At 38.6% G+C, this 22649-nt stretch overlaps 1 protein-coding gene across 1 annotated transcript in view; it reads right to left on the reverse strand.

The window, feature by feature from the left end:
- Positions 1-601: 601 nt before the first annotated feature.
- LOC137030827 (sodium/potassium/calcium exchanger 2-like) overlaps positions 602-22649 on the reverse strand; it is a 77241-nt gene continuing 55193 nt past the window's right edge. The window contains exons 6-11 of the mRNA XM_067401272.1: positions 10131-10211; positions 9165-9247; positions 2621-2755; positions 2445-2534; positions 1755-1921; positions 602-851 (exon numbers count right to left, since the gene is read on the reverse strand). Of these exons, the coding sequence (XP_067257373.1) occupies positions 602-851; positions 1755-1921; positions 2445-2534; positions 2621-2755; positions 9165-9247; positions 10131-10211 (806 nt within the window). The remainder of the gene's footprint in view (positions 852-1754; positions 1922-2444; positions 2535-2620; positions 2756-9164; positions 9248-10130; positions 10212-22649) is intronic.

A 22649-nucleotide genomic window follows, 5' to 3' on the forward strand; every position in this document is an offset into this window, starting at 1 on the left:
TACAGAGTGATTAAACACTGGCATGCCGGTGAAGAAATAATCAGAGATCATTCGGAGAGCTCCATCCGTGTTGCTCTTTGGATCTCAAACTGCTGTGAACTGAACTTGCATGTTGTTTGAAAATAAATAAATCTATAAAAAGCTGAGGTTTTATATATATATATATATATTTGTTTTATGAAAAACTGAACAATGTTTATTCTTAAAACAAGAAGAAAAATAAGAAATAAGAAAAAAAACTTAAGTCAAGATATAATTTCTGAAAACAAGCAGACAGTTCAGTTATCTTAAGGATATTTAGATATTTTTATTGGAAAACAAGAAAAATATTAATATTAAAACCTTTTTTTAAGTGTGTAAAACCCCATAAACGCACACAGGTCGGAAACTCTTAAGTATCATAAGGTCATAGGTAAATAAATCACTATAGAGGTGTGTTAAAGTCAGCAGGTATGATTTTAGCTTTGTGTGTGTGTGTGTGTGTGTGTGTGTGTGTGTGTGTGTGTGTGTGTGTGTGTGTGTGTGTGTGTGTGTGTGTGTGTGTGTGTGTGTGTGTGTGTGTGTGTGTGTGTGAGAGTGTGTGTGTAAATGAGACCAGACTTTAGATAGAGATGGGGCAGACGATGACCTTGTCCTCCAACAGGACGCTGACCACCAGGAAGACGATATAGAGCAGGAACATGATGAAGCCCAGCATTTTGCTCATTTTCCACTTACAGGCGGCAATGGAGATGATGACGAAGATGAGCATGAGGAAGAGTAGCACGATGGCACAGAACAGGCCGTTACTACTCACCCTAACTGGGCTCATACTGTTTATAAAGGAGTACATAAGCCATGGGAATGGTAACCTGGGGAAAAAAAGAAATTGTAATTTAGGGCTCTGAAGATCATAAATGTACAGAAAAAAACATTAAGTGTTTCAAAACCTTGATGCTTAACGTGGCTTCCTGGGATAGAAACGCATAAATGACTGATCTGAAACAATCTACATGGGATGGGAAGCACATGTATGTGCCACAGAAACACACACATGCATATATACTGTATATGAGTATGGTTCGAGCTGATAGAAAGGCAACAGTAACTCGAATAACCACTCATTACAACTGAGGTATGCAGAAGAGTGTCTCTGAATGCACAACACGTTGTTGAAGAAGATGGGCTACAGAACACTGCGTGCCACTCCTCTCAGCTAAAAATAGAAAATTGAGGCTACATTTCGCACTGACTCAGCAAAATTGGACATTAGAAGATGAGACTCTCTCTCTAGCTCTCGCTCTCTCTTTATAAATTATATATCTAAGTGTGAAATGAATATAATACTTTCAGACAAATGCACTTAAATGAAAATGTTTTAAAGTTTAAATGCACATTACATGCAATTAGATTAACTTTTTCAAATTTTGTTTTTCAAATTTTTATATATAATTTCATAACTACATTTATTGTCTTTGAATTATGGTTAAAGTGTAATTCTGAATAAACTGACAAGCATTTATGGTAAACATTCTTTAATTTAATTTCTATTGAAACTTGTATGTCATGTTTGGATCTTTAACCCTTTAAAAGACTCGGAGCAGTTTCGTAATACACACACACACATAATTTCTCATCTGATGAATAGAAAGTATTAAATATAAATCTATTTTTTTTTTAACATTATAAATGGTTTACTACAATTTAATGCATCTTTGCTGAAGTTGTTTTTTTTTTGTTTGTTTGTTTGTTTTTTAGAAGATTTTAAATCATACCCCACAGTAATGTCGAAAATGTTAGAGCCCACAGAGCTAGACACGGCCATGTCGCCCAGACCCTTGCGGGCCACAATGACACTGGTAATAAGGTCAGGGATTGAGGTTCCAGCCGCAAGAATTGTCAGGCCCATGATCTCCTCTGTGATTCCTATAGTCTCTCCAACCTGCAGGGATATGAGCACAAAACAACCAGACTGGTGAAAATCATAACTTGGCCATAAATCTCAATTGGACTCAACATCAGTAACACACTGCCAGTGAAGATCCAAGGAAGAACACTTTAAATAAGGGCACTTTATAATAATATATTATTATAAATGCTTTACTTAGGGGGCTTTACTTAGATTGTTTTAATCTTTTGTTTTGCTTTAAAGTAAACTTATTTTGATATTGACCTAACATACTTTTTAAATTTATTAAATTGAAACATCATCATTAAAAATGTACAATTGCAAATATATTTAAATACATGACACACAAGTTTCAACAGGAATTGCATATATTTTAGTTCCCCTTCAAAAACTGCTCTTGATGCTGCATACTTATGCGCAACGGATGCAGCATCTCTTTCCCGCTTTTTCAGGGAACAGAGTTACAGTCACCCGAAACGTTCACCATAAATGCTCAGTACATTCAGCAGTGAACTTTAACCATATTACAAAGACAATAGAATTATTGCTGTCTTACCTGATGAGCCCACCAGACCATCAAGTAGGAGAATGCTGCAATCCAGCAAATTGACCCCAGAAATGAAATGGGAAAAAACTTCTTTGAACTCTAAGGAAAAAGAAAAAAGAAAGATCTCACAGTTACATCTGTTTCCCAGCTTGCAATTGGAACAACACTAGTCAAAAAGTACTCACAGCTTTCCTGACATCTGGCAGAGTTATCCACAAAGGGAAGACTATGGGAAGGATGATGAGATACGTGAAACGCTTGCGGCCGGTCTCTGGCCACGACAGGCTAAGAGGCTGATCCTCCTCGTCATCTTCTTCACCCTGATTGGAGAGAAATGTGTGAAATGTGAGCATTTCTAATGATCTCCAACACTCACACACATAAACCACTCCAACACATTAGATTGAGTCCCTGTTTCTTCAATTAAAGGTTGTTCAAATCCTATGGGGTGGAGGCAGTCGTGTCGGAACATGCAATATTTAATGTCAGCTATAAACCAAGGTTATTATAGTTAACTAAAACTAAAACCATTTTCATTACTTGAAATAAAATAAGCATTAACTGAAATAAAATATACTAGTTACATATATGTATATTTCAAGGCAACATTTCTCATTTTCATTTAGTTTAACATTATATATATTAATTTAACTGAAACTAAACAAAAAAATAGTCATTAAAAACAATAACAAAAAAAATGACAAAAACACAACTAAATGATTAAGAACAAAAATGGAAAATAAAAAAAATAATAAAAAAAATTATTCAAATTATTACTACACACTGATACTAAAATAACACTGAAACACAAAATCAAAATCATTAACCCTTAAATATATACCTCGGGTCTTTATCGACCCGGGACGTCATTGACAGCCCTTCCTCTCATTCATTTTTTTTTAAATTTAGACATCAACCTTATTTTTTGTAAAACATGAATAGGATCCCTAGTAACCACAGGTATTTATTTTAAGTTTTTTTTTGTTTTTTTGTTTTTTTTGCGCAACAATAATGATAATAATTCACAAACCCAGAAATGTGAAAAGGGTCCAGTGCTGCAGTTTGAGATCCATCTGAGTTGGATATAGATCCATCGCTAAAAACCCAGCTTTGTAATAATGACTGGAGAAACATTCATGCATTTAAGGGTTAAAACGTTAACTAAAATTAAAGTAAATATGGAGAAAAAAAAAAAAACATTCATAATATTGATAAAATCTATAATAGTATTTCAAAGACGCTAACATAACACTGATATAAACCAAATTGCCCCATTACCCTCAGAAAATAAACAGCTAGGCATTTGAAAGTGGTGTTCTGCATCTGCAGTGTGTTACAGTGAGCACAACAGAGACCCTCAGAGACGCACTGTCAGCCTCCTCACCATAACTGCTGTGATGGAAGTCACTGAGACGGAGCAAAAACAAAAGCGTGAACTTATTGGAAAGCTCCTTTTGTCTCCGTGTTCTCTTTCTTTCTCCACATTTCTCTTTTAAGGCTCGTCAAAAACAGGTGCAGAGTATGTAGAGTTTAAGTGTGTTTGACAATTAATGTAATAAATGTGTGTGTATGTTCCCTTTTAAGGGCACAGAAGTGGTTACTATGGTGATGGGTGATGAGTTTAAGAGGTTCTGGCTCAGCTGATTCCTTAAGGAGGAGAGTTTGTGGTGAAGCGTGATGAATCTGAAATAAAATCCAATGCTTACAGCAATCTTCAAGTAACAGAGGTCAAACAGAACTGTATTTGTGACTGTGATTTTGCCAAGTAGGACATTGTCATGTCACTTAAACAATATTCATGTCAAACAAACATAGTCCTAATCTTAAGCTCTGACAGAAAAATCAGAGCAAAAATACCAATTATCAAATATGTTTTTGATTGCTTGGTAAAAACGTTGTTCTAAGACCAATATTTCATAAAATAAATGTAATAGTCATATATTACTCTAGCTATGAATAGTATTTAATTAATTTGACAAGGATGTGTATAGTGTAGTTTTTTTTCTTCTTTTTTTTTCATTGTAAGCCTTTTAAGTGCTTAATTTAATAAGATCATAAATCACTTTGGCAAATAACTACACTGTACAATAGCTAATTGTCACCCTTGTGAAACTGAATGTGCACTTTTTGTGTACCACAAATATTAACAAATATATATTCTTTAAAAATTTTTTTTTTTTTTTTTTTTTTTTTTTTTGCATATAAAACAATATGAATGAAAAAGACCACTTAAGTACACTTAAAGAGTACACTTTCATGTACACTAGTACACTTTTAAAATGTGCACTTTGTAAAGTCAAATTACATTTTATTTTAAAATACATTTGTAATCAATGTTTTAATATTTTGCCATGCTTCAAAAAAGTACTTATTTTGATGTCTTGACTAACATACTAAAGCACATGCAAAGTACTTGTTTATAATTTTAACTGTTATTCAATCTTGCATTTAAAGTTAATATATTTTAAAAATTGCAACATCATTACAAATCTGCAGTTACTAATAATAAATACATAAAAGCATATCTTAGTGTACTATAAATGTATTTAAATTTGTCTTTAAATTGTACTCTTTTTGAAAGTAGGCTAAAGTGTATTTATTTTTATAGGGTATAATGCAGAATGAACTAATAAATGAAGAAAGTGACAACCATGTGCCTTGCATTTCACAAGGCTTTATGACATTGTAAGGTAAACGCTAGTCTCGCGTAGCTAGACCTTTAGACTGACGGCAGAAGGTCTCCATACCACTGGCCAAGGAGCGCCCAGAGGCCATCTGATTGGCATATAGATCACTGTCATAAGGTGGTTTGACGTGAGGACCAAACTGTTAAAGAACGGGACTGAAACTCCTGGAGAATTCAATTATATGATGACTTTGAAAATCCAGAAGTGTTTCCCATTTTATGTGCCATATACATCAGACGTTCAACCAATGGTCCGTGGGATTGACGTCTGAGGCTGAGACTAGGTAAATGCAGATTTAACAGCCAGATATGAAGTACATATATTTGCAAATACTGTATGTAGTTTAACTTATTTTTTACATGGAAGTACTCTGGCTACACTAACAGACATTTTTAAAAAGTAAAAAATAAATAAATAAAATGTGAAATTAAATTCAGTTTATATATATTTTTAGTTTTATTTGTTTAATTATTATTCCTTTTTTTAAATTTATTTACTTTTTGTTAAACTCTTGTTCTCCACGGTTGCGGTCAAATGTAATTCAAACTGGTGAAGCATTGTAGGCGTGTGAATATTCAAACTTGATGCATTCACTATAAGAAGACAAGTGAACACGATTTTAAAGTTAAGAATTACATAAAACAGTTTTTACAAATGTTTTCTGTTTAAGTTTAAATACACAGTGAATGTGATTTGACTGTCCGACAATCTGTTAGTTTACAGCTGTGCTTCTGGATGTAGTCTTGATAAATAACAGCAACTTTTCCTTTCACTTTGGCACAAATGTGACCTTTCTTCAAGTAAAAATAGCTGCTTGTTGAGATTATTTTGAGTTTCTTCATGTCACCTTCAGCTGGAGTGAGTGTGTGTGTGTGTGTGTGTGTGTGTGTGTGTGTGTGTGTGTGTGTGTGTGTGTGTGTGTGTGTGTGTGTGTGTGTGTGTGTGTGTGTGTGTGTGTGTGTGTGTGTGTGTCATGGGATGGCATCCTGCAGAAGCAGAATAATTATCAGGACAGCACACTCATGCACACTCCTGCAGGTGTGAACAGAGCAGCACTGCCCCCTGACAGACGCAGACGGGGAATTGCGAGAGAGGGACCAGCACTCAAAATACTTTCAACAGAAAAAATGACAGGAGAGACGAAGCAATCAATGGTGTCAATGAGATAAAGAATAGAATGAGCACAGGTGATCGTGAAAAAGTAGGTGAAGAAAAGTTGCTTTGGTACAAAGGTACCACAAACCAGGGGGTTCAGTATAAAAAAAAAAAGTATACAATTATTTATTGATAAAAAATATATATCCTCCTGGATATATGGAATTTATGGAAATTAATTGATATACCATTTTACTTTATGCAATATGTGGGTAAAATAGCCATACAGTACATGGGTTTTCCCATTCAATACAATGCATCTATACATTGTATCTAATTTGCATATTAATGTGTTCTTGGGGCAACATATTATGCAAAAAGAAGTGTAATAATAAAATGGGAGTAATACTTGGCAACAGTTTCAAAAAAAATATCTAATAATTAATAGGAATATTGATGCATAATTTATTTTCGCTATTCACTTTTGTTTCCCAAAATGCCTGATAAACATAATTTAAGTCCTGGTGTCCTCAACAGTGGACATGTATGAAATCAATGCCCTGTTTTGTAAAAGAAAGTCATATTTTGATTAGAAACCCCATAATATTTTCTTGAGATGTTGATTTATAACAAACAATTTGAAAATTAATCCGATTTAAATGATAATTACAAAGTATTATCATATTTCCCTAAGATTGCTACATTTTGATCATTAAATTAATGTCAGACATATTTAAAGTCCAAGGAGTTGTTGTTGTCAAGGTGAAACCTCCAAAAATTAGGTATCTCTGCAAAGCTCTTTACAGGACTCCTGAGTTGAAAGAAAATCACTAAAATATAATGTCCACTACAGAGGACAAAAGTCTATTCCTGGGTCTCAGGACGATAAAATAAAAAGGGGTCCCTCGCAAGTGGATCATTGCATTTGGGGGTGCATATCAAATTTGAATATTTAAAATTGAAACACTGTTAATTACATGACAATTATGGTCTAAAAACACTGAATGCTTCATGTTTAGTAAATTCCAGTACAAATTGTCCAAACATAAAAGAATGCTAAAAGCAAAAATCCTCTTTTTCATCAATAATGAAGCATTTGATTTTCCACATATGCACTGAGGGTTCGCAGGACTCGACGGCTCCTACTCTCTCTTATCTCCTTTCCTTCGTTCTCTTTTTTTAGTAACTTCCAGGACAATTTGTCCAGACATAAAACAATCCTAAAAGAATGAATCCTTCTCTTCATCAATAATGTAGCATTCGATTCTCCACATGAGCAGAGAGGCGAGGCTTCGGCTCTCGGCTCCTCTTATCCTTTCTCCTCTACAGTACAACAAAAATGTCTAGACCTCCAGAAAAGACACCATATTCACAGCAACACAAACAAAACATGAGACAGTGAGAACAAAATTATTGTTTGATCGGTATGTCGTACTCTTTTAACTATGTCAGATCTTTGCCGTTTTTCTTAACTGGAAATTTGTAAAAAAATAAAAAATAAAATAAATAATAATGATAATAATAATTGGAGAGAATGTCAACATAATACTAAGATAACATGTTACTTGAATTGAATCCTTGGCAGAAACAAGCTTCCATACTATTGAAAAAAGCGATATACAAACAAATTTGACTTGACTTGCTTACGGCAATGCTTCAAGAAAGCTGATCTAAAAACCCATGTTATATTTGTGTTGACAGATGCCATTTTATAACGTGTGTGCACAGTCTATGAGCGATGGGCCTCTTGTGACCGGGTTGTCACGGTGACATTGAGAAGGTCTCTCTCAGCCTGCATGCATGCTGTGCCGTCTGTTCTGCTGGCATGTTGCCGTGCCAACAGGGGGCAGAGGATGAGAATGGTTCATCTTCTGAACACAGGACAGTGTGTGTGAGAGAGATGAGGAGACACAGTACAGCGGGAGGGAGACGGCCAAATGTGTTTTCCATTGAGTCATAATAAGCGTGATTTTTTTTCAGTCCTGCCGTGACTTGGCCTTCACTTCTGTTTCCAAAGTCAGCACTATGATTCACTTTTTGTCCTTTTTTTGGTGTTGAAATCATCAAGTGCGTATCAAATGCGTAGTAAGTGTACAGTAGTGTGTGTGAGCCAGTGTTATTTTAGCATCATTGAGATACTGTAGGCCTACTATTATAGTTTAATTAATCATTTGAATTTATTTTTATTTGTATATTTTACGTTTTCATTTTTATTAGTTATTGATTTTTTTAACTCTTTTCCTGCCAACCTTTTTTTAAGTTGCGAGCCAGCTCTAGCATTTTTTATCATATTGTTGTATCTTGTATGAATATGAACAGTGAATATATCAACAGAAAGAACAGAGCCTCTGCTTACATTCTAGCTTCATATTTTTATCATCACTTGAATGTGGGTACGTTTTAATAAAAATAAAAAATAAAAAACCTGAGACAACAAAACCTGAGAAAATTGCGTTTTGTCGAAGACTTTACAGTTACATATCTCTGTATTTTTGTTTTTCACCCTTTTTGCTCAGTAACATTAGGCATTCAGTTTGGATCTATATGCTGTTGAATGTTGGATGCTCACTTTAGCGTAAGCAACTTCTATCCACAGATCTACTTTTTCGCTTTGGATCTGGAAATCCTGTACTATTTAATAAGATGCGCAACAGCGCCCACTACCATATAACAATGAAAACACTGATTAACTTGTCAATGGTGGGGATGCGTTGTGTCATAAATCATGAAAAATCCTGTCAGTGGTGGGAAAAGGGTTGACTTATTTTAGTTTATTAGAGTTTACTTATTTTAGTACATCACGTAAAACTAAATAAAAATAAGAAATGTTGTCTTGGTAGTTAAAGTTTATTCTTTTTCAGGTAACAGATTTTTTTAGTTTTTTAGTTTTTTAGTTAACTATAATAACCCTGGTGTGTGAGTTTTTTCTTTAATATCAACAACTCACCGCATCGCCATCCTGTCCAGTGGTGCCATTCATTGGTGGAGTCATGTCCACCTCGACGCTGGAGCTGTTTGGCAGATTTTTATCTATAAAACGAAAAGGAAAAAAGTGTGTTTACTAAATGGACAAATAAATAAAACAAATCACATATGCAACATGTCACCAAATAAAATTATTTTAAGACAGGTCAAACATTCTGTAATCATTAGCCACTGATTTTTCAGCACCTTATGCAATAAACACTACGTTTTTAAGACACTTTGAACTTGATTCCTCCATTGTTTTTTTTCCTTTTTTTTTCTGTAGAAGGTTAATTAAGCCTGTAAATTACAATTTTAAATAATATATATTCAAATACCATATTTCCATAACCGTCCAAACTATCACATACTGTACCTTTACATAATACTGTATTTATATAGTTCTTTAAGATACTTCAAAGACTAGCACAGTGTAGCCAAGGTGTGTGTCTAACAGAATTTTTGTTATATAAATATTGGCTAACAACAACAACAAAAAAAAAAGATGGAGAAAGTGCAGTAGATGGGTTTAAAAAGTGTTAAAGATGTTCTGAAAACAGACTGTGGTCACATCAAAGAAGCTGCTCTCAACCGCCCTGCTTTTGATGCTAATATGCTAATATGGAACTGTTAGCATAATTTACCACTTGAAATGAAAGTCCATGTGTGTCTTCAACACACAAATGATATTAGGAGATTAAACTATGATGCTTTCTTTTGTTTCTATAAAGTGCACAAGCAGTTGTTACCTTAAAAGATTGGAAATTGGTTGGGAAAAGCTGGGTCTTGTTCACTTCAGCAATGGATTTAACAAGCAATGGCACATTTATACAGAGCTAGGCTCAGTACGTAATTTACCAGGAATAATTTAGCCATAACTTAACACTTTAACATAATGTAGTAGTTGGTTTGAATCGGTCTTGAATTTATTAATGCATGTAGCACTTACCAGCAACTCCATTTGAGTCTTCCACCTGGCATTTCTTTTTGGCAATTTTGTGAAGGATGGATGCCTTCTCACGGAATTTTCCTGAAAAATAGTCCAGAGAGAGAGTGAGTGATTTGGTGTATCTAATTTCCCCAGGAGATTTTCCCAGCTGAGTGTGAATGTTTAATTTCACTCACTGGATATGAAACAAATTTCTAAAAAAATCTCTAAAAGAAATACAGTCCTGGTTTCTGATTGGCCATATTCAACCATGTTTAAAAACCTGATATAGTAACATACAACAGAACACATCGGTTTACCTGTGTATTACTTGTGAAAAATAAGCGCACTTGAATGTTGCAAATGAATGTTTATTGACACAGTTAATTACACTTTTAAAAGGCAATAATGTCAAAGTAAATATTTTACATTTTGTTATTCATTATGTTTTAAAAATCTTCTGTCACACTTGAAAAAAGTACACTTATTTTGATGTGCTGACTAACATACTAAATAGGGGTATAATACGGTGGCCCCGCAGTGCACAACACAATGAAATTAAAAAAGTAAACATGAGTTCACAACACAGTGAAATAAAGCTACAACACAACGGAAACAAGCCACAACACAACGGAAATGCTCCCGACCACTAGGGGCCTCTTAGAGCTCCGTAAAGTTGCCACTGTTCTACAAAGTCAACAGTCTTACAAAGATATCAATACCATGATAAGTATGTAAACATTGTATATCGACTTGAAATATTAATTCAAAATCAACTACGTGCACAATAAGCTTCATATTTATACCTGTGAATGATTTGACGTGTTACCATGGCACATGATGAAGGGAACGTCTGCCAATTCCACCAAGTGGTTAAAACATATAATTTGTATTTATTAAAATTACTTTGTTTAACGTTTAAAAACAGACATGTTCAAATTCCAAACCTTGTTAGTTCCTGTTGGTAAGACAAGCTTTGGAATTTAAACATGTCTATTTTTAAATGTTAAAAGTCATTTTAATGAATACAAATTATAAGTTTCAACCACTTGGTGGAATTGGCAGACGTTCCCTTCATCATTCACTGTGGTAGCGCGTCAAATCATTCACAGGTATAAATATGAAGCTAGTGTGCATGTAGGTGATTTTGAATTAATATTTCATGTCGATATACGGTGGTTACATACTGTTGAAACTGATCGTGATATTGATATCACTGCCGACTCTGTAGAACACTGGCAAGGAAAACTTTACCGAGCTCTGAGAGCCCCCTAGTGGTCAGGAGCATTTCCGTTGTGTTGTGGCTCGATTTTGTTGTGTTATGGCTTTATTCCATTGTGTTGTGGCTTTATTTTGTTGTTTTGTGGCTCGATTTCGTTGTGTTGTGGCTTTATTCAGTTGTGTTGTGGCTTTATTCAGTTGTGTTGTGGCTTGATTTCATTGTGTTGTGGCTTTATTCTGTTGTGTTGTGGCTCAATTTCGTTGTGTTGTGGCTTTATTCAGTTGTGTTGTGGCTTGATTTCGTTGTTTTGGGGCTTGATTTAGTTCTGTTGTGGCTTTATTCTGTTGTGTTGTAGCTCGATTCCATTGTGTTGTGGCTTTATTCTGATGTGTTGTGGCTCGATTTCATTGTGTTGTGGCTTTATTCCGTTGTGTTGTGGCTTTATTTTGTTGTGTTGTGGCTCGATTCCATTGTGTTGTAGCTCGATTCCATTGTGTTGTGGCTTTATTGTGTTGTGGCTCGATTTCATTGTGTTGTGGCTTTATTCCGTTGTGTTGTGGCTTGATTTCATTGTGTTGTGGCTTTATTCTGTTGTGTTGTGGCTCGATTTCGTTTTGTTGTGGCTTTATTTTGTTGTGTTGTGGCTTGATTTCATTGCGTTGTGAACTTATGTTTGCTTTTTTAATTTCGTTGTGTTGTGCACTACTGGGCCACCGTAGTGTAACTGTACATGTATTCATCCCGAATTGTACGGTACGGATGTCATGGACAATGCAGGTGCGAACCACACTCCAATCCAGAAGGGGGTGTGCGTGGTAATGCAACACTGTTTGCTACCAGTAAAAAGTGCAGAAGAAGAGATGATGATATATGTGTATTCTTTTAAAGTATATTTTTTCATAATAAGTACTCTTTTTAGGTGTGCTTAAGTGTACTTTTTCACAAAGGATACCACTCTGCAGCACCCACAGAGACCAGATGGTTTAGTTGTATATTGCTAGTTCAACCTTAGTCTGGACTAGACTATTTAGTTGAAGAATTTACCCCCGGTTTCACAGACAAGGCTTAAGCTAGTCCTGGACTAAAATGCATGTTTAAGCTGTTTTAACTGAAAGCAACTTGTACTGACATATCTTAAAATATGTCATTGCCACTGTTTTGTATTAAGATACACACCAGCAATGTCTTTTTCTAGGATATGTTTATAAAAACTACTTAAATATCCTAATTGAACTACAGTCTAATCCTGGTTTAGCCCAAGCCCTGTCTGTGAAACTGGGCCATAATGTTTTAAAGGGTTAGTCCACCCAAAAATTGAAAATAATATCATTTATTACTCACCCTCATGTTGTTTCACACCTGTAAGACCTTCGTTCATCTTTGGAATACAAATTAAGGTATTTTTGATGAAATTCGATGGCTCAGTGAGGCCTGCATAGACAGCAATGGTACTTCCTCTCTCAAGATCCATAAAGGTACTAACAAAATATTTAACCATTTCAAGTGTGAGTTTTAAATATTCTAACTGACCCCCCAGAGTGAGTTTTTTTAAGGTGACCGTTATTTTAGAACGTATGCCCTTATTGTTTCCATGGCGACCCATCATGCGTGTCACGTACGCTGAACGCAGCCACAATAAAACTGTATGACAGAGATCGCTATTGTTTTGTTTTTCCTTTTTTTATTTAAAATATTCAGAATATATTTACAGAACGTGAGTTCATCAGTTTCTCCCGAAATATATGCAAGTAAGTGGCTGGTGAACTGGAAGAAAAATAGAGTAAACTTTATAGTTACTTAGGCCCATTATGTGTGTCTGATATGAATAAATGTCGGCAAATTGAATTGATTGTTCTTGCTGCTTCCACTTATGTCTGACATCAGTGTGTATTTTATAAACTCTAAATGTATACTGAATATAATTCATATAGTAAACTGAATATAATTAATCTGTTAAAGCTGCAAAAGTGATTTTCTCTTTGTATTTTGTTGTTTGTTGCTGTCACTTTAAGACCGAATGTACAGATCCTTTATAATGATACACATCCGTTTTCTTTGTCTGCATTACCTAAGACATAAGCAACTGTGTTTAAAAGGATACTCACAGAGATGGACATTTTGGCATAATTTTGCATGTATGTTTCCATTCAAGCACAAATAGACGCAGAAGTGAACAGAATTCGGTGTACATGTGCATGCACAGAAAAGCACGAACAACTGACAGGACCTAAAACACATGCAAATTATGAACTTTCGGTCTATGATGGTTAAACTGTCTGTACGGATTAATGATCCCTATACTATTAAGTAAAATTTTATTTATATAGTACTTTTAAAATGTATTGTTTTACTGGTGCTTATGCGTATTTAAATGTTTGAAACCTTAAAAGAAACATTATGTGGCTGAAAACACTGCATAGCTGTGAAATATGACAAGAGCTGTGCACGTCCGTCTCACAGCCAAAGCACGAAAGCACAGTTTGAATCTGGCAGTTTTGCCGCACAAAAAATATTCTCGTTGCTTTATAATATAAAGGTAGAACCACTGAACTCACATGAACTGATTTAAATGTTTTTAGTACCTTTATGGATTTTGAGAGAGGAAGTACCATTGCTGTCTATACAGGCTTCACTGAGTCATCGGATTTGATCAAAAATATCTTAATTTGTGTTCTGAAGATGAACGAAGGTTGTAGCGGTGTAGAAAGACGTGAGGGTGAGTTATAAATTACATTTTTTCATTTTTGGGTGAACTAATCCTTTAATGAAAATTTGTGTTCTTAATTTTTTAATATTTCCTAATTTGCAATCTTTTCTTTTATATAGTGACCAGTGATGGGAATAACAGCGTTAAAAATAAACCGCTTTACTAACACCGTTACTTTTTTCAGTAATGAGTAATCAAACAAATTACTTTTTCTCCGTTACAATGCCTTTACTGTAACTGGCAAAAAAATGCCGCATTACTATAATTGAGCTCACCGAAGTGGTTTTCATCTGAGTAAGCTCTCTCTCATAAGAGCTGCAAAGATTTTTCTCTGGTGTGTGTTGCAGTTAGTCATACACAAATATAATTTTAAACTGATAATAATGTACGATGCTCTGTCTGTGTGTGTGTGTGTGTGTGTGTGTGTGTGTGTGTGTCAGAGCATGCGAGCTCAAACCAGAATACCCTTTGTGACATGCTGGATCGAAAATATGTAAAATAAGTTTTTCTAGTCAACTAGTAGTTGTTCATTTAAGCTATTAGTTGACTAATCACATTTATATTAATTAAATTTCTTAAATACCGGAGAGAATAAACTAATAATGAGCGTTTATGTAATATAGGCTATGCACTCAAGCACGCGCATAACGCTTGCCATAAAGAACCGGTAAAAGTAATGATTATTAATATGACAAAAACAGCAAGGAGACATTTTAATTGTTTATTAATAAAGTAATGTTTTCTGAATCAGTGTCGGCTGATTTTCATTTTTAGATATTTCAAGCTTTCTATAGATATATTTCTCATGTCTGCAAGGCAAGCAGCCTATACGCTGAGTTTCGGTTCATTTAGCCTATAAGTCTCGCTCCAGTTCACGGGCCAGTGATCGCGAGCATCCATGATTATATTGTCTGCTATATTTGCTTCTTATTTATTAAATCCAGGCAATTGGTTGACGAAACATTGATTAAAATTAAGATACAATTTCTACAAAACTAAATTCCCTTTAAAGAGAGACTTTCTATAAAACAAAAATTAATGAAGTGGTCAAAATCATGTCTGACCTACTCCATGTCTCCCGATATATTGCGCATCTTATGATGCATCTTACTCATGGTGTTCACTTTTCATAATCAAGTAAATGAATTTAAAACATAACATAGGACTATTTAAATATATATATATAAAACGTCTCGGGTTACGAGTGTAACCCTTGTTCCCTGAGTAAGGGAACGAGACGCTACGTCGGATGACGTGATGGGAACCCTCTGTATTTTGTGTTCGTGAAGCACCTCTGTATCCAACCAATGAAAAGACGTGATGTCAGAGATGGGTGACGTCACGGATCAGGAAGCTATAAAGCACACCTGAACACAAAGCACGCCAGCTTCTGTAAAATGTCTGAAGCAAGCGCACCAGGTATGCAGGAGATACGGCCACGTGACGTAGCGTCTCGTTCCCTTACTCAGGGAACAAGGGTTACACTCGTAACCCGAGACGTTCCCTTTCGTGGGAACTAGCGACGCTACGTCGGATGACGTGATGGGAACGCAATCCCAACTACGCCGTCTCTCCGAGTGCCTGGCTGCTATCTTGTAGCATCCTGGCCCCCGGAGTGATGTTAAGGTGAAGATTGTAAAATCTGATAAAGGTGTGCTGGGATGACCATCCAGCCACACCACAAATGTCGTCCATAGAGACACCAGATAGGAGAGCTCTGAACGCGGCCATACCTCTCGTGGAGTGAGCCCGCACCATCAAAGGACACGGGCGCCCCACCGTCTCATACGCAAGTGAGATGGCCTCGACCACCCACTTGCTCATCCGCTGTTTAGATGCTGGGCCCCCCTTCTTAGGGGACCCATAACATACAAACAATTGTTCTGTTTTTCTCCACAGGGCAGCTCTGTGAACATACGCATCTAATGCTCTTACAGGGCAAAGCAGATTCTTCCTTTCCTGATCCAAGTTTGCGAAAGGAGGCAGGCAGAAAGCCTCAAGTACAATGGGGCCTGGGACCCTCGTCGGACCTTTGGAACATAGCCCGGCCTGGTATGCAGAAAGGTTTTCACCATACCAGGTGCAAACTCAAGACAAGATGGAGCGACTGACAGCGCTTGTAAATCACCAATTCTCTTCAAAGAAGAGATGGCCAAGAGATAGATAGTTTTAAGTGTCAAGAACTTGTCTGACACCTCCTCTATTGGCTCGAAGGGAGCCTCAGCCAGCCCTTGGAGCACAATAGTGAGGTCCCAGGTCGGGGTCTTTGTGCACACCACAGGTCTCAACCTGAGAGCACCACGGAGGAAGCGTACTACTAGGGGGTCTCGACCCAGCAAGGAGCCCCCTACAGGGATATAATGAGCCGAAATAGCGGCCACATAAACTTTCAGCGTGGAAGGGTTTAAACCTTCCGAGAACTTTTCCTGAAGGAACTGAAGCACGTCAAAGACAGAAGAATGGACCGGGTCCAAATTATGCTGTTCACACCACACAGAGAACAATTTCCATTTATATAAGTACAACTTCCTCGTGGAGGGAGCTCTGGAGTGAAGGATGGTCTCCACAACCTCGGTTGAGAGACCAGTTCCTATGAGCCTTGCCCCCTCAGGGGCCAGGCCCACAGTTTCCACATTTCTGGGCGGGGATGGAGAATCATGCCGCCCGCTTGAGACAGGAGATCCTGCCTGAGAGGAAGCTCTAAGGGAGAGCCGTGAAGTAGAGACATTATGTCCGAAAACCATATTGTGGTCGGCCAGTAAGGGGCCACCAATATTAGGTCGACCTTCTCCTGGCGAACCTTCTCCAGAACTTCCGGGAGCATTGAGACTGGGGGGAACGCATACAGACGTAGCCTCAGCCACGTCTGTAGCATGGCATCCAGCCCTAGAGGTGCTGGGTGCTGAAGTGAGTACCACAGAGGGCACTGAGCTGACTCCTCTGTGGCAAAATAGATCGACTTGAGCTCGACCGAAAGTTTTCCATATCAACTCCACCACCTCGGTGTGGAGTTTCCATTCCCCCGGTCTCGCGCCCTGCCTCGACAGGGCGTCCGCTCCCACATTCAACTGCCCGGGGATGTAAGCTGCTCTCAGCGAGAGGAGCTTTCCCCGGGACCAGAGGAGGATGCGACTGGCCAGCTTGAATAACAGGCGAGACCGCAAGCCCCCCTGATGGTTGATGTATGAGACCACCGCAGTGTTGTCTGTGCGGACCAACACATGGTGATCTCTCAGGTCTGGGAGGAAGTGTTTTAATGCAAGAAACACCGCCATCATCTCCAGCCGATGTATGTGCCAGGAGCGCTGATGGTCCTCCCAGAAACCCTGAGCCGAGCGACCACTCATGATCGCCCCCCAGCCCGTGAGGGAAGCATCTGTCGTAAGCATTACACGATGACCAGAAGTCCCCAGCACGGGTCCCTGGGATAGGAACCAAGGCTTCTTCCACATGACCAGAGCACGAAGGCATCAGCGTGTGACTTTGATCATGCGAAAAGGATTTCCCCTCGGGGAAAACCCCTTGGTCCTGAGCCACCACTGTAGGGGTCTCATGTGCAGAAGGCCAAAAGTAATAACGTTGGACGCAGCTGCCATCAGACCCACCAGTCTCTGAAACTGTTTTACAGTGAGTGACTGGCCTAACTTCACCCCTTTCACAGCCCCGAGAATGGAACTCACACGAGCAGGGGACAACTGCGCCTGCATCGTGGTGGAATCCCAGATTACACCTAAGTAGTTTGCAACCTGACTCGGGACCAGCACACTCTTTTTGGCGTTGAGCCTCAGCCCAAGCCTCTTCATGTGCGACAGAACAACATCTCGATTTTGAACTGCCAATTTTTCTGTTTGAGCTAATATCAACCAATCGTCGATATAGTTCAGCACGCAGATGCCCTGGAGTCTCAACGGAGCCAGCGCTGCATCCACGCACTTCGTGAACGTGCGGGGTGAGAGGGATAGGCCGAACGGAAGAACCCTGTATTGGTAAGCTTGGCCCCCGAAAGCAAACCTGAGGAACTTCCTGTGTGAAGGATGGATGGATACATGAAAGTATGCGTCTTTCAGATCTATCGCTACAAACCAGTCCTCGGACCTGATCTGAGGGATGATCTGTCTGAGTGTAAGCATTTTGAATTTCAGCTTCTTTACGGATCGATTTAGCACACGTAAATCTATGATCGGACGCAACCCTCCATCCTTCTTCGGAACAATGAAGTAGCGGCTGTAAAAGCCCGACATTTTGCTGGGAGGGGAAACCCTTTCTATAGCCCCTTTTTGCAAAAGCGTCGTTACTTCTTGCTCCGTCACCAGAGACTGCTCTGGGGTTACCACCGTAGGAAGCACCCCATTGAACTTGGGCGGTCGTGAACCGAACTGAATTCTGTAGCCCTGTTCTATCATGAGCAGCACCCACTTCGAAACATTCGGGAGATTTTTCCACTCTTCCAAATATTCTACTAAGGGAACCAGTCTCTCGAGACTGGTCTCTGGTGTTTTTGAGCACTTGGCTCGTCTATCTGACGCGGCGCACCGGCAGACAGACGAATCACGTGCTGGCCGACCCTCCTCGGAGGATCGGTGGAAACTGCTGTGCCCTGACTCACGCTTGGTGGCAGGGTTGACAGAACGGTCCCCTGAGGGCACCGAGGAGGACCCGATATCCGAATCCCCCCGGAGGGGCTGCCCTCAAGAGATCCTGCACTATAAATGTCAGGACCTCTTCTTTGAAGCCTTCCGAGAGATAATGACGGTCCTCAGATCCGTCCTACCTCCGGACTTTTAAATTCCTCAGAATTTAATGTATTCAATATTTCATTTAATCCTCAAATTAAATGCAGCCAGTTCTTATATAAATATATATTTTTTGAACAGACTGAATATATTTAGAATACAAAAAAGAATTATAGCTCGTAATAATTCGCAAGGTATTTTAGGGAAAGAGAGAAAGGGAACTCCCGTCTACTCAGATCCCTTAATATATACATACACATACACACACATGCATAATTACGGATACGTGATATATGCGCAGCCGCGGCAAACGCAAGACCCGAGCCGTATTTTCATTCTTGCAGACTTAATCTACGCGCTGCCTCGGCAACGCGAGATCCGAGCCATATATTCTTTAATGAAAACTCAGTCTACGCGCTGCCTCGGCAAGCGCGAGATCTGAGCTATATACTTTAATGAAAACTCAATCCACGCGCTGCCTCGGCAAGCGCGAGATTCGAGCTTTGCAATAGACTTTTATTCCCTCGAGAATAAAGCCAACAGGAGTGGAGCTACAAAACTCCCGCTAGTGCATGCTTTTCTTCGGGACATTTTTATGAATGAACACGGTCACTGTCAGTTGTGAGCTGACGTGCACGCTCCACTCCCAGCAAACAAAAAATAAATCGTGTGTATCCCAACTCGCTTTGTAGTGTAGCACAGGGGGAAAATCAAACTGCTGTTCACGATTGATTTGTTATAAACGTGTGATTTTGAAACACGATATGTGTGTGAGGTGGCGATCCTCAGATCGATATCACAATATCCACCTCCTCAGAGCTGGACATGTGAGTATCGGTGCCTCAACCCGGGGGAAGAAACCGCAGAGCGTGCTTCCACCTGGGAGACGGCACTGACTGAACCTGGCTGGTGAGGGCAGAGAAAAGGCGCGCCCGTCTCTAATCCCTCTGTCAGATCCATTTGTGAACCCCACAAACGGAGCCTCCGCCCTGCCTCAGCAGAAGCGGGACCCGATCCGCGGGAAACACTGGAGCAGTGTCCTGAGAGTGATTTTTTACAGTGCACACAGACGGCTCCCTCGAGAGCTGCCTGTGCTCACTCCCATTTCACTGCTGTTTCTCGCCATAATACGTGTCTTTTTTATATATAAATATATGGATTGGTGTGAGATACTCTTGTCCTCAGACGAAGAGATCTTGACTTGTTTATATGTAATAAGACAAACAACACCAAATAAGACACACAAGATACAGAGAGCGCTTGCTGAAGACAACAGAAGCTGGCGTGCTTTGTGTTCAGGTGTGCTTTATAGCTTCCTGATCTCTGACGTCACGTCTTTTCATTGGTTGGATACAGAGGTGCTTCACGAACACAAAATACAGAGGGTTCCCATCACGTCATCCGACGTAGCGTCGATAGTTCCCACGAAAGGGAACTACATTTTCTTCAATGGCTACCAACACGTATTGTACAGTACAGAGAAATTTCTTAAGCAAGAGCGGATCATGAGTCACGAGTCGGATCAATAATTATTTATTTATTTATTATTTAATAATGGGGGCATTCAAGTTATTTGACATATTTTAATTTTTTTTTTAAGTAACGCAATAGTTACTTTCCCTGGTAATTAGTTACTTTTATTATGATGTAACTCAGTTACTAACTCCGTTACTATTTGTGAGAAGTAACTAGTAAAAATAACTAATTACTTTTTTAAAGTAATGTGCCCAACACTGATAGTGACACTATATGGGGAATATAATGACTCCAGTACATGCCATTCACAGTAATGTTTATGGTTACTCATGTAACCCTGGTTCCATGAGATAACGGGAATGAGCATTGCATCAGTTCGCTGATGCTTATGGCTTATTTTCTCCGAATATGGAAGTCTGATTGGTTCTCATCTGTGCCACTGTACAGACAAATGACATTTCAGCCGAACGGCCGAAGTTGACTGTCTATTGACTGTCTATTTAAATCCTGCAGAAATGCCATATCGTCAGAACCTTTCGACTGAGGAGCGACTAGCATGACTTGCTGGGCAGCGTAGAAGTATGCCAAGCTACACGATCTCAAGGAAGCAGGGTTACATGAGTAACCATTAAAGTTCCTTTTCGCTGTGGTTCACTCGTATTGCATCAATTTGCTGACACTTATGGGGAACTTAATCCCAAAGTCTCGAGTGGCTCAAAGGGAGGGTCCTGAAGTGCCCTAAAGACTGTGGAGAGATCCCATGATGGGATCGAGCATTGGCGTGGAGGACTCCTAGCCCCCCTGAGAAGCTAAACGACCAGGTCGTGTTTCCCATCTTGCATCGATTGGCCGGCCACTGGGGCATGATTCGCTGTGTTGGCCGCCACATATACTTTGAGCATGGAGGGGGCTCACCCATCCTCCAGCATCTCCTGCAGAAACATAAGAACTGACACAATCTCACATTTTGGCAGGCTGAAATGCCATTTGTCGCCGATGTGAACCAATCACAATTCAGGATTCTGAGATTATGGAGTTTTCCCCATAGGCATCAGTGAACTGACGCAATGTAAGTGAACCGTATTGAAAAGGAACTCCCTTTAACGGACGATATTCACTATTTAGCACAGCCTCTTGTAACTTATAGCTTGAAAAAAGGTCAAAATACCATTTGACCTTTAATGTAACCTTCAAACCAACAGCATGTTAAACACAGCTGCTTTGCTACTGGTTAAAAAGTTTAGAGACAAAGTCTATAACTCAGCGTGGCTAGAGCAATACCAGAATCATGACGCAAATATCAATACAGTTGCACAGCTTTTTCAGGATCCATCAATGTGGAAGTAAAATCTCAGGCAAGCCCAGATAGTAGCAGTGTGTTCCTGTACAGAATGAAACTGCATGTGCTTGAGCTTGTGTTAAAGCATATGTGTGAACATAATGAGTGGAGGATTGGTTTACTAATGGCAAACATCCGGATCACCAAATGTCTTTGACCTTCCTAAGGATTCATTGACTCTGATTGGCTGACAGACTGTGCTGTCTGGCTCGATCAAAGGGCAGTTTTGTGACCCTAATCAACACGCACATATATGTTATGTGACCTACATATCACTAACACAGATTGGAATGGATTGGAATATAAAGAAGTGGCTTTGGAATTTTAGGGTCTATGCTGAAGTTTGTTTGAACTATGTTTAAGTAGGTTTGTATGTTGTTTGGGTATGTGGTGTAGTTGTAATGTAGGTAGGATCTAAGTGGGTAAGTTTTTCTAAAGTATTGTTAGTGTTCTGTAGTCAGCATAGTCTTCAGATTCAATGGAGGTTGACAATGGAGGTTAGTTGGGTTCCTCAAAATCATGGCATCATTACCTAATAAAAAAGAAGTATGTTTTAGCACACATACAAAAGAGTATTGTGGAAATAATATACACTGATTCATAATGCTAGGAAGCCTCCTGAAGCATTGTTTTGAAATCGGCAATCACTTTATAAGTCATTATTTTGGGGTTTTTTTGGCACACCAAAAATATTCTCGTCACTTTATAATATTAATATTGAACAACTGTACTCACATGAACTAATTTAAATATGTTTTTAGTACCTTTATGGATCTTAAGAGAAGAAATGTCATTGCTCCCTATGAAGGCCTCACGGAGCCATTGGATTTCAACTAAAATATTTTAATTTGTGTTCCGAAGATGAACGAAGGTCTTACGGGTGTGGAACGGCATGAGGGTGAGTAATAAATGACAAAATTTTCATTTTGGGGTGAACTAACCCTTTAAAATAAGTGCACTTCTTTAAAGCATGACAAAAGGTCATTAAAACAATTATTTAAAATGCACTTTACATTAAAAACTTTAATTTGACATTATTACAAAGCTCACTTTAAAAGTGTAC

Source organism: Chanodichthys erythropterus, chromosome 11 (genome assembly GCF_024489055.1).
Source record: "Chanodichthys erythropterus isolate Z2021 chromosome 11, ASM2448905v1, whole genome shotgun sequence".
Taxonomy (NCBI): Eukaryota; Metazoa; Chordata; class Actinopteri; order Cypriniformes; family Xenocyprididae; genus Chanodichthys; species Chanodichthys erythropterus.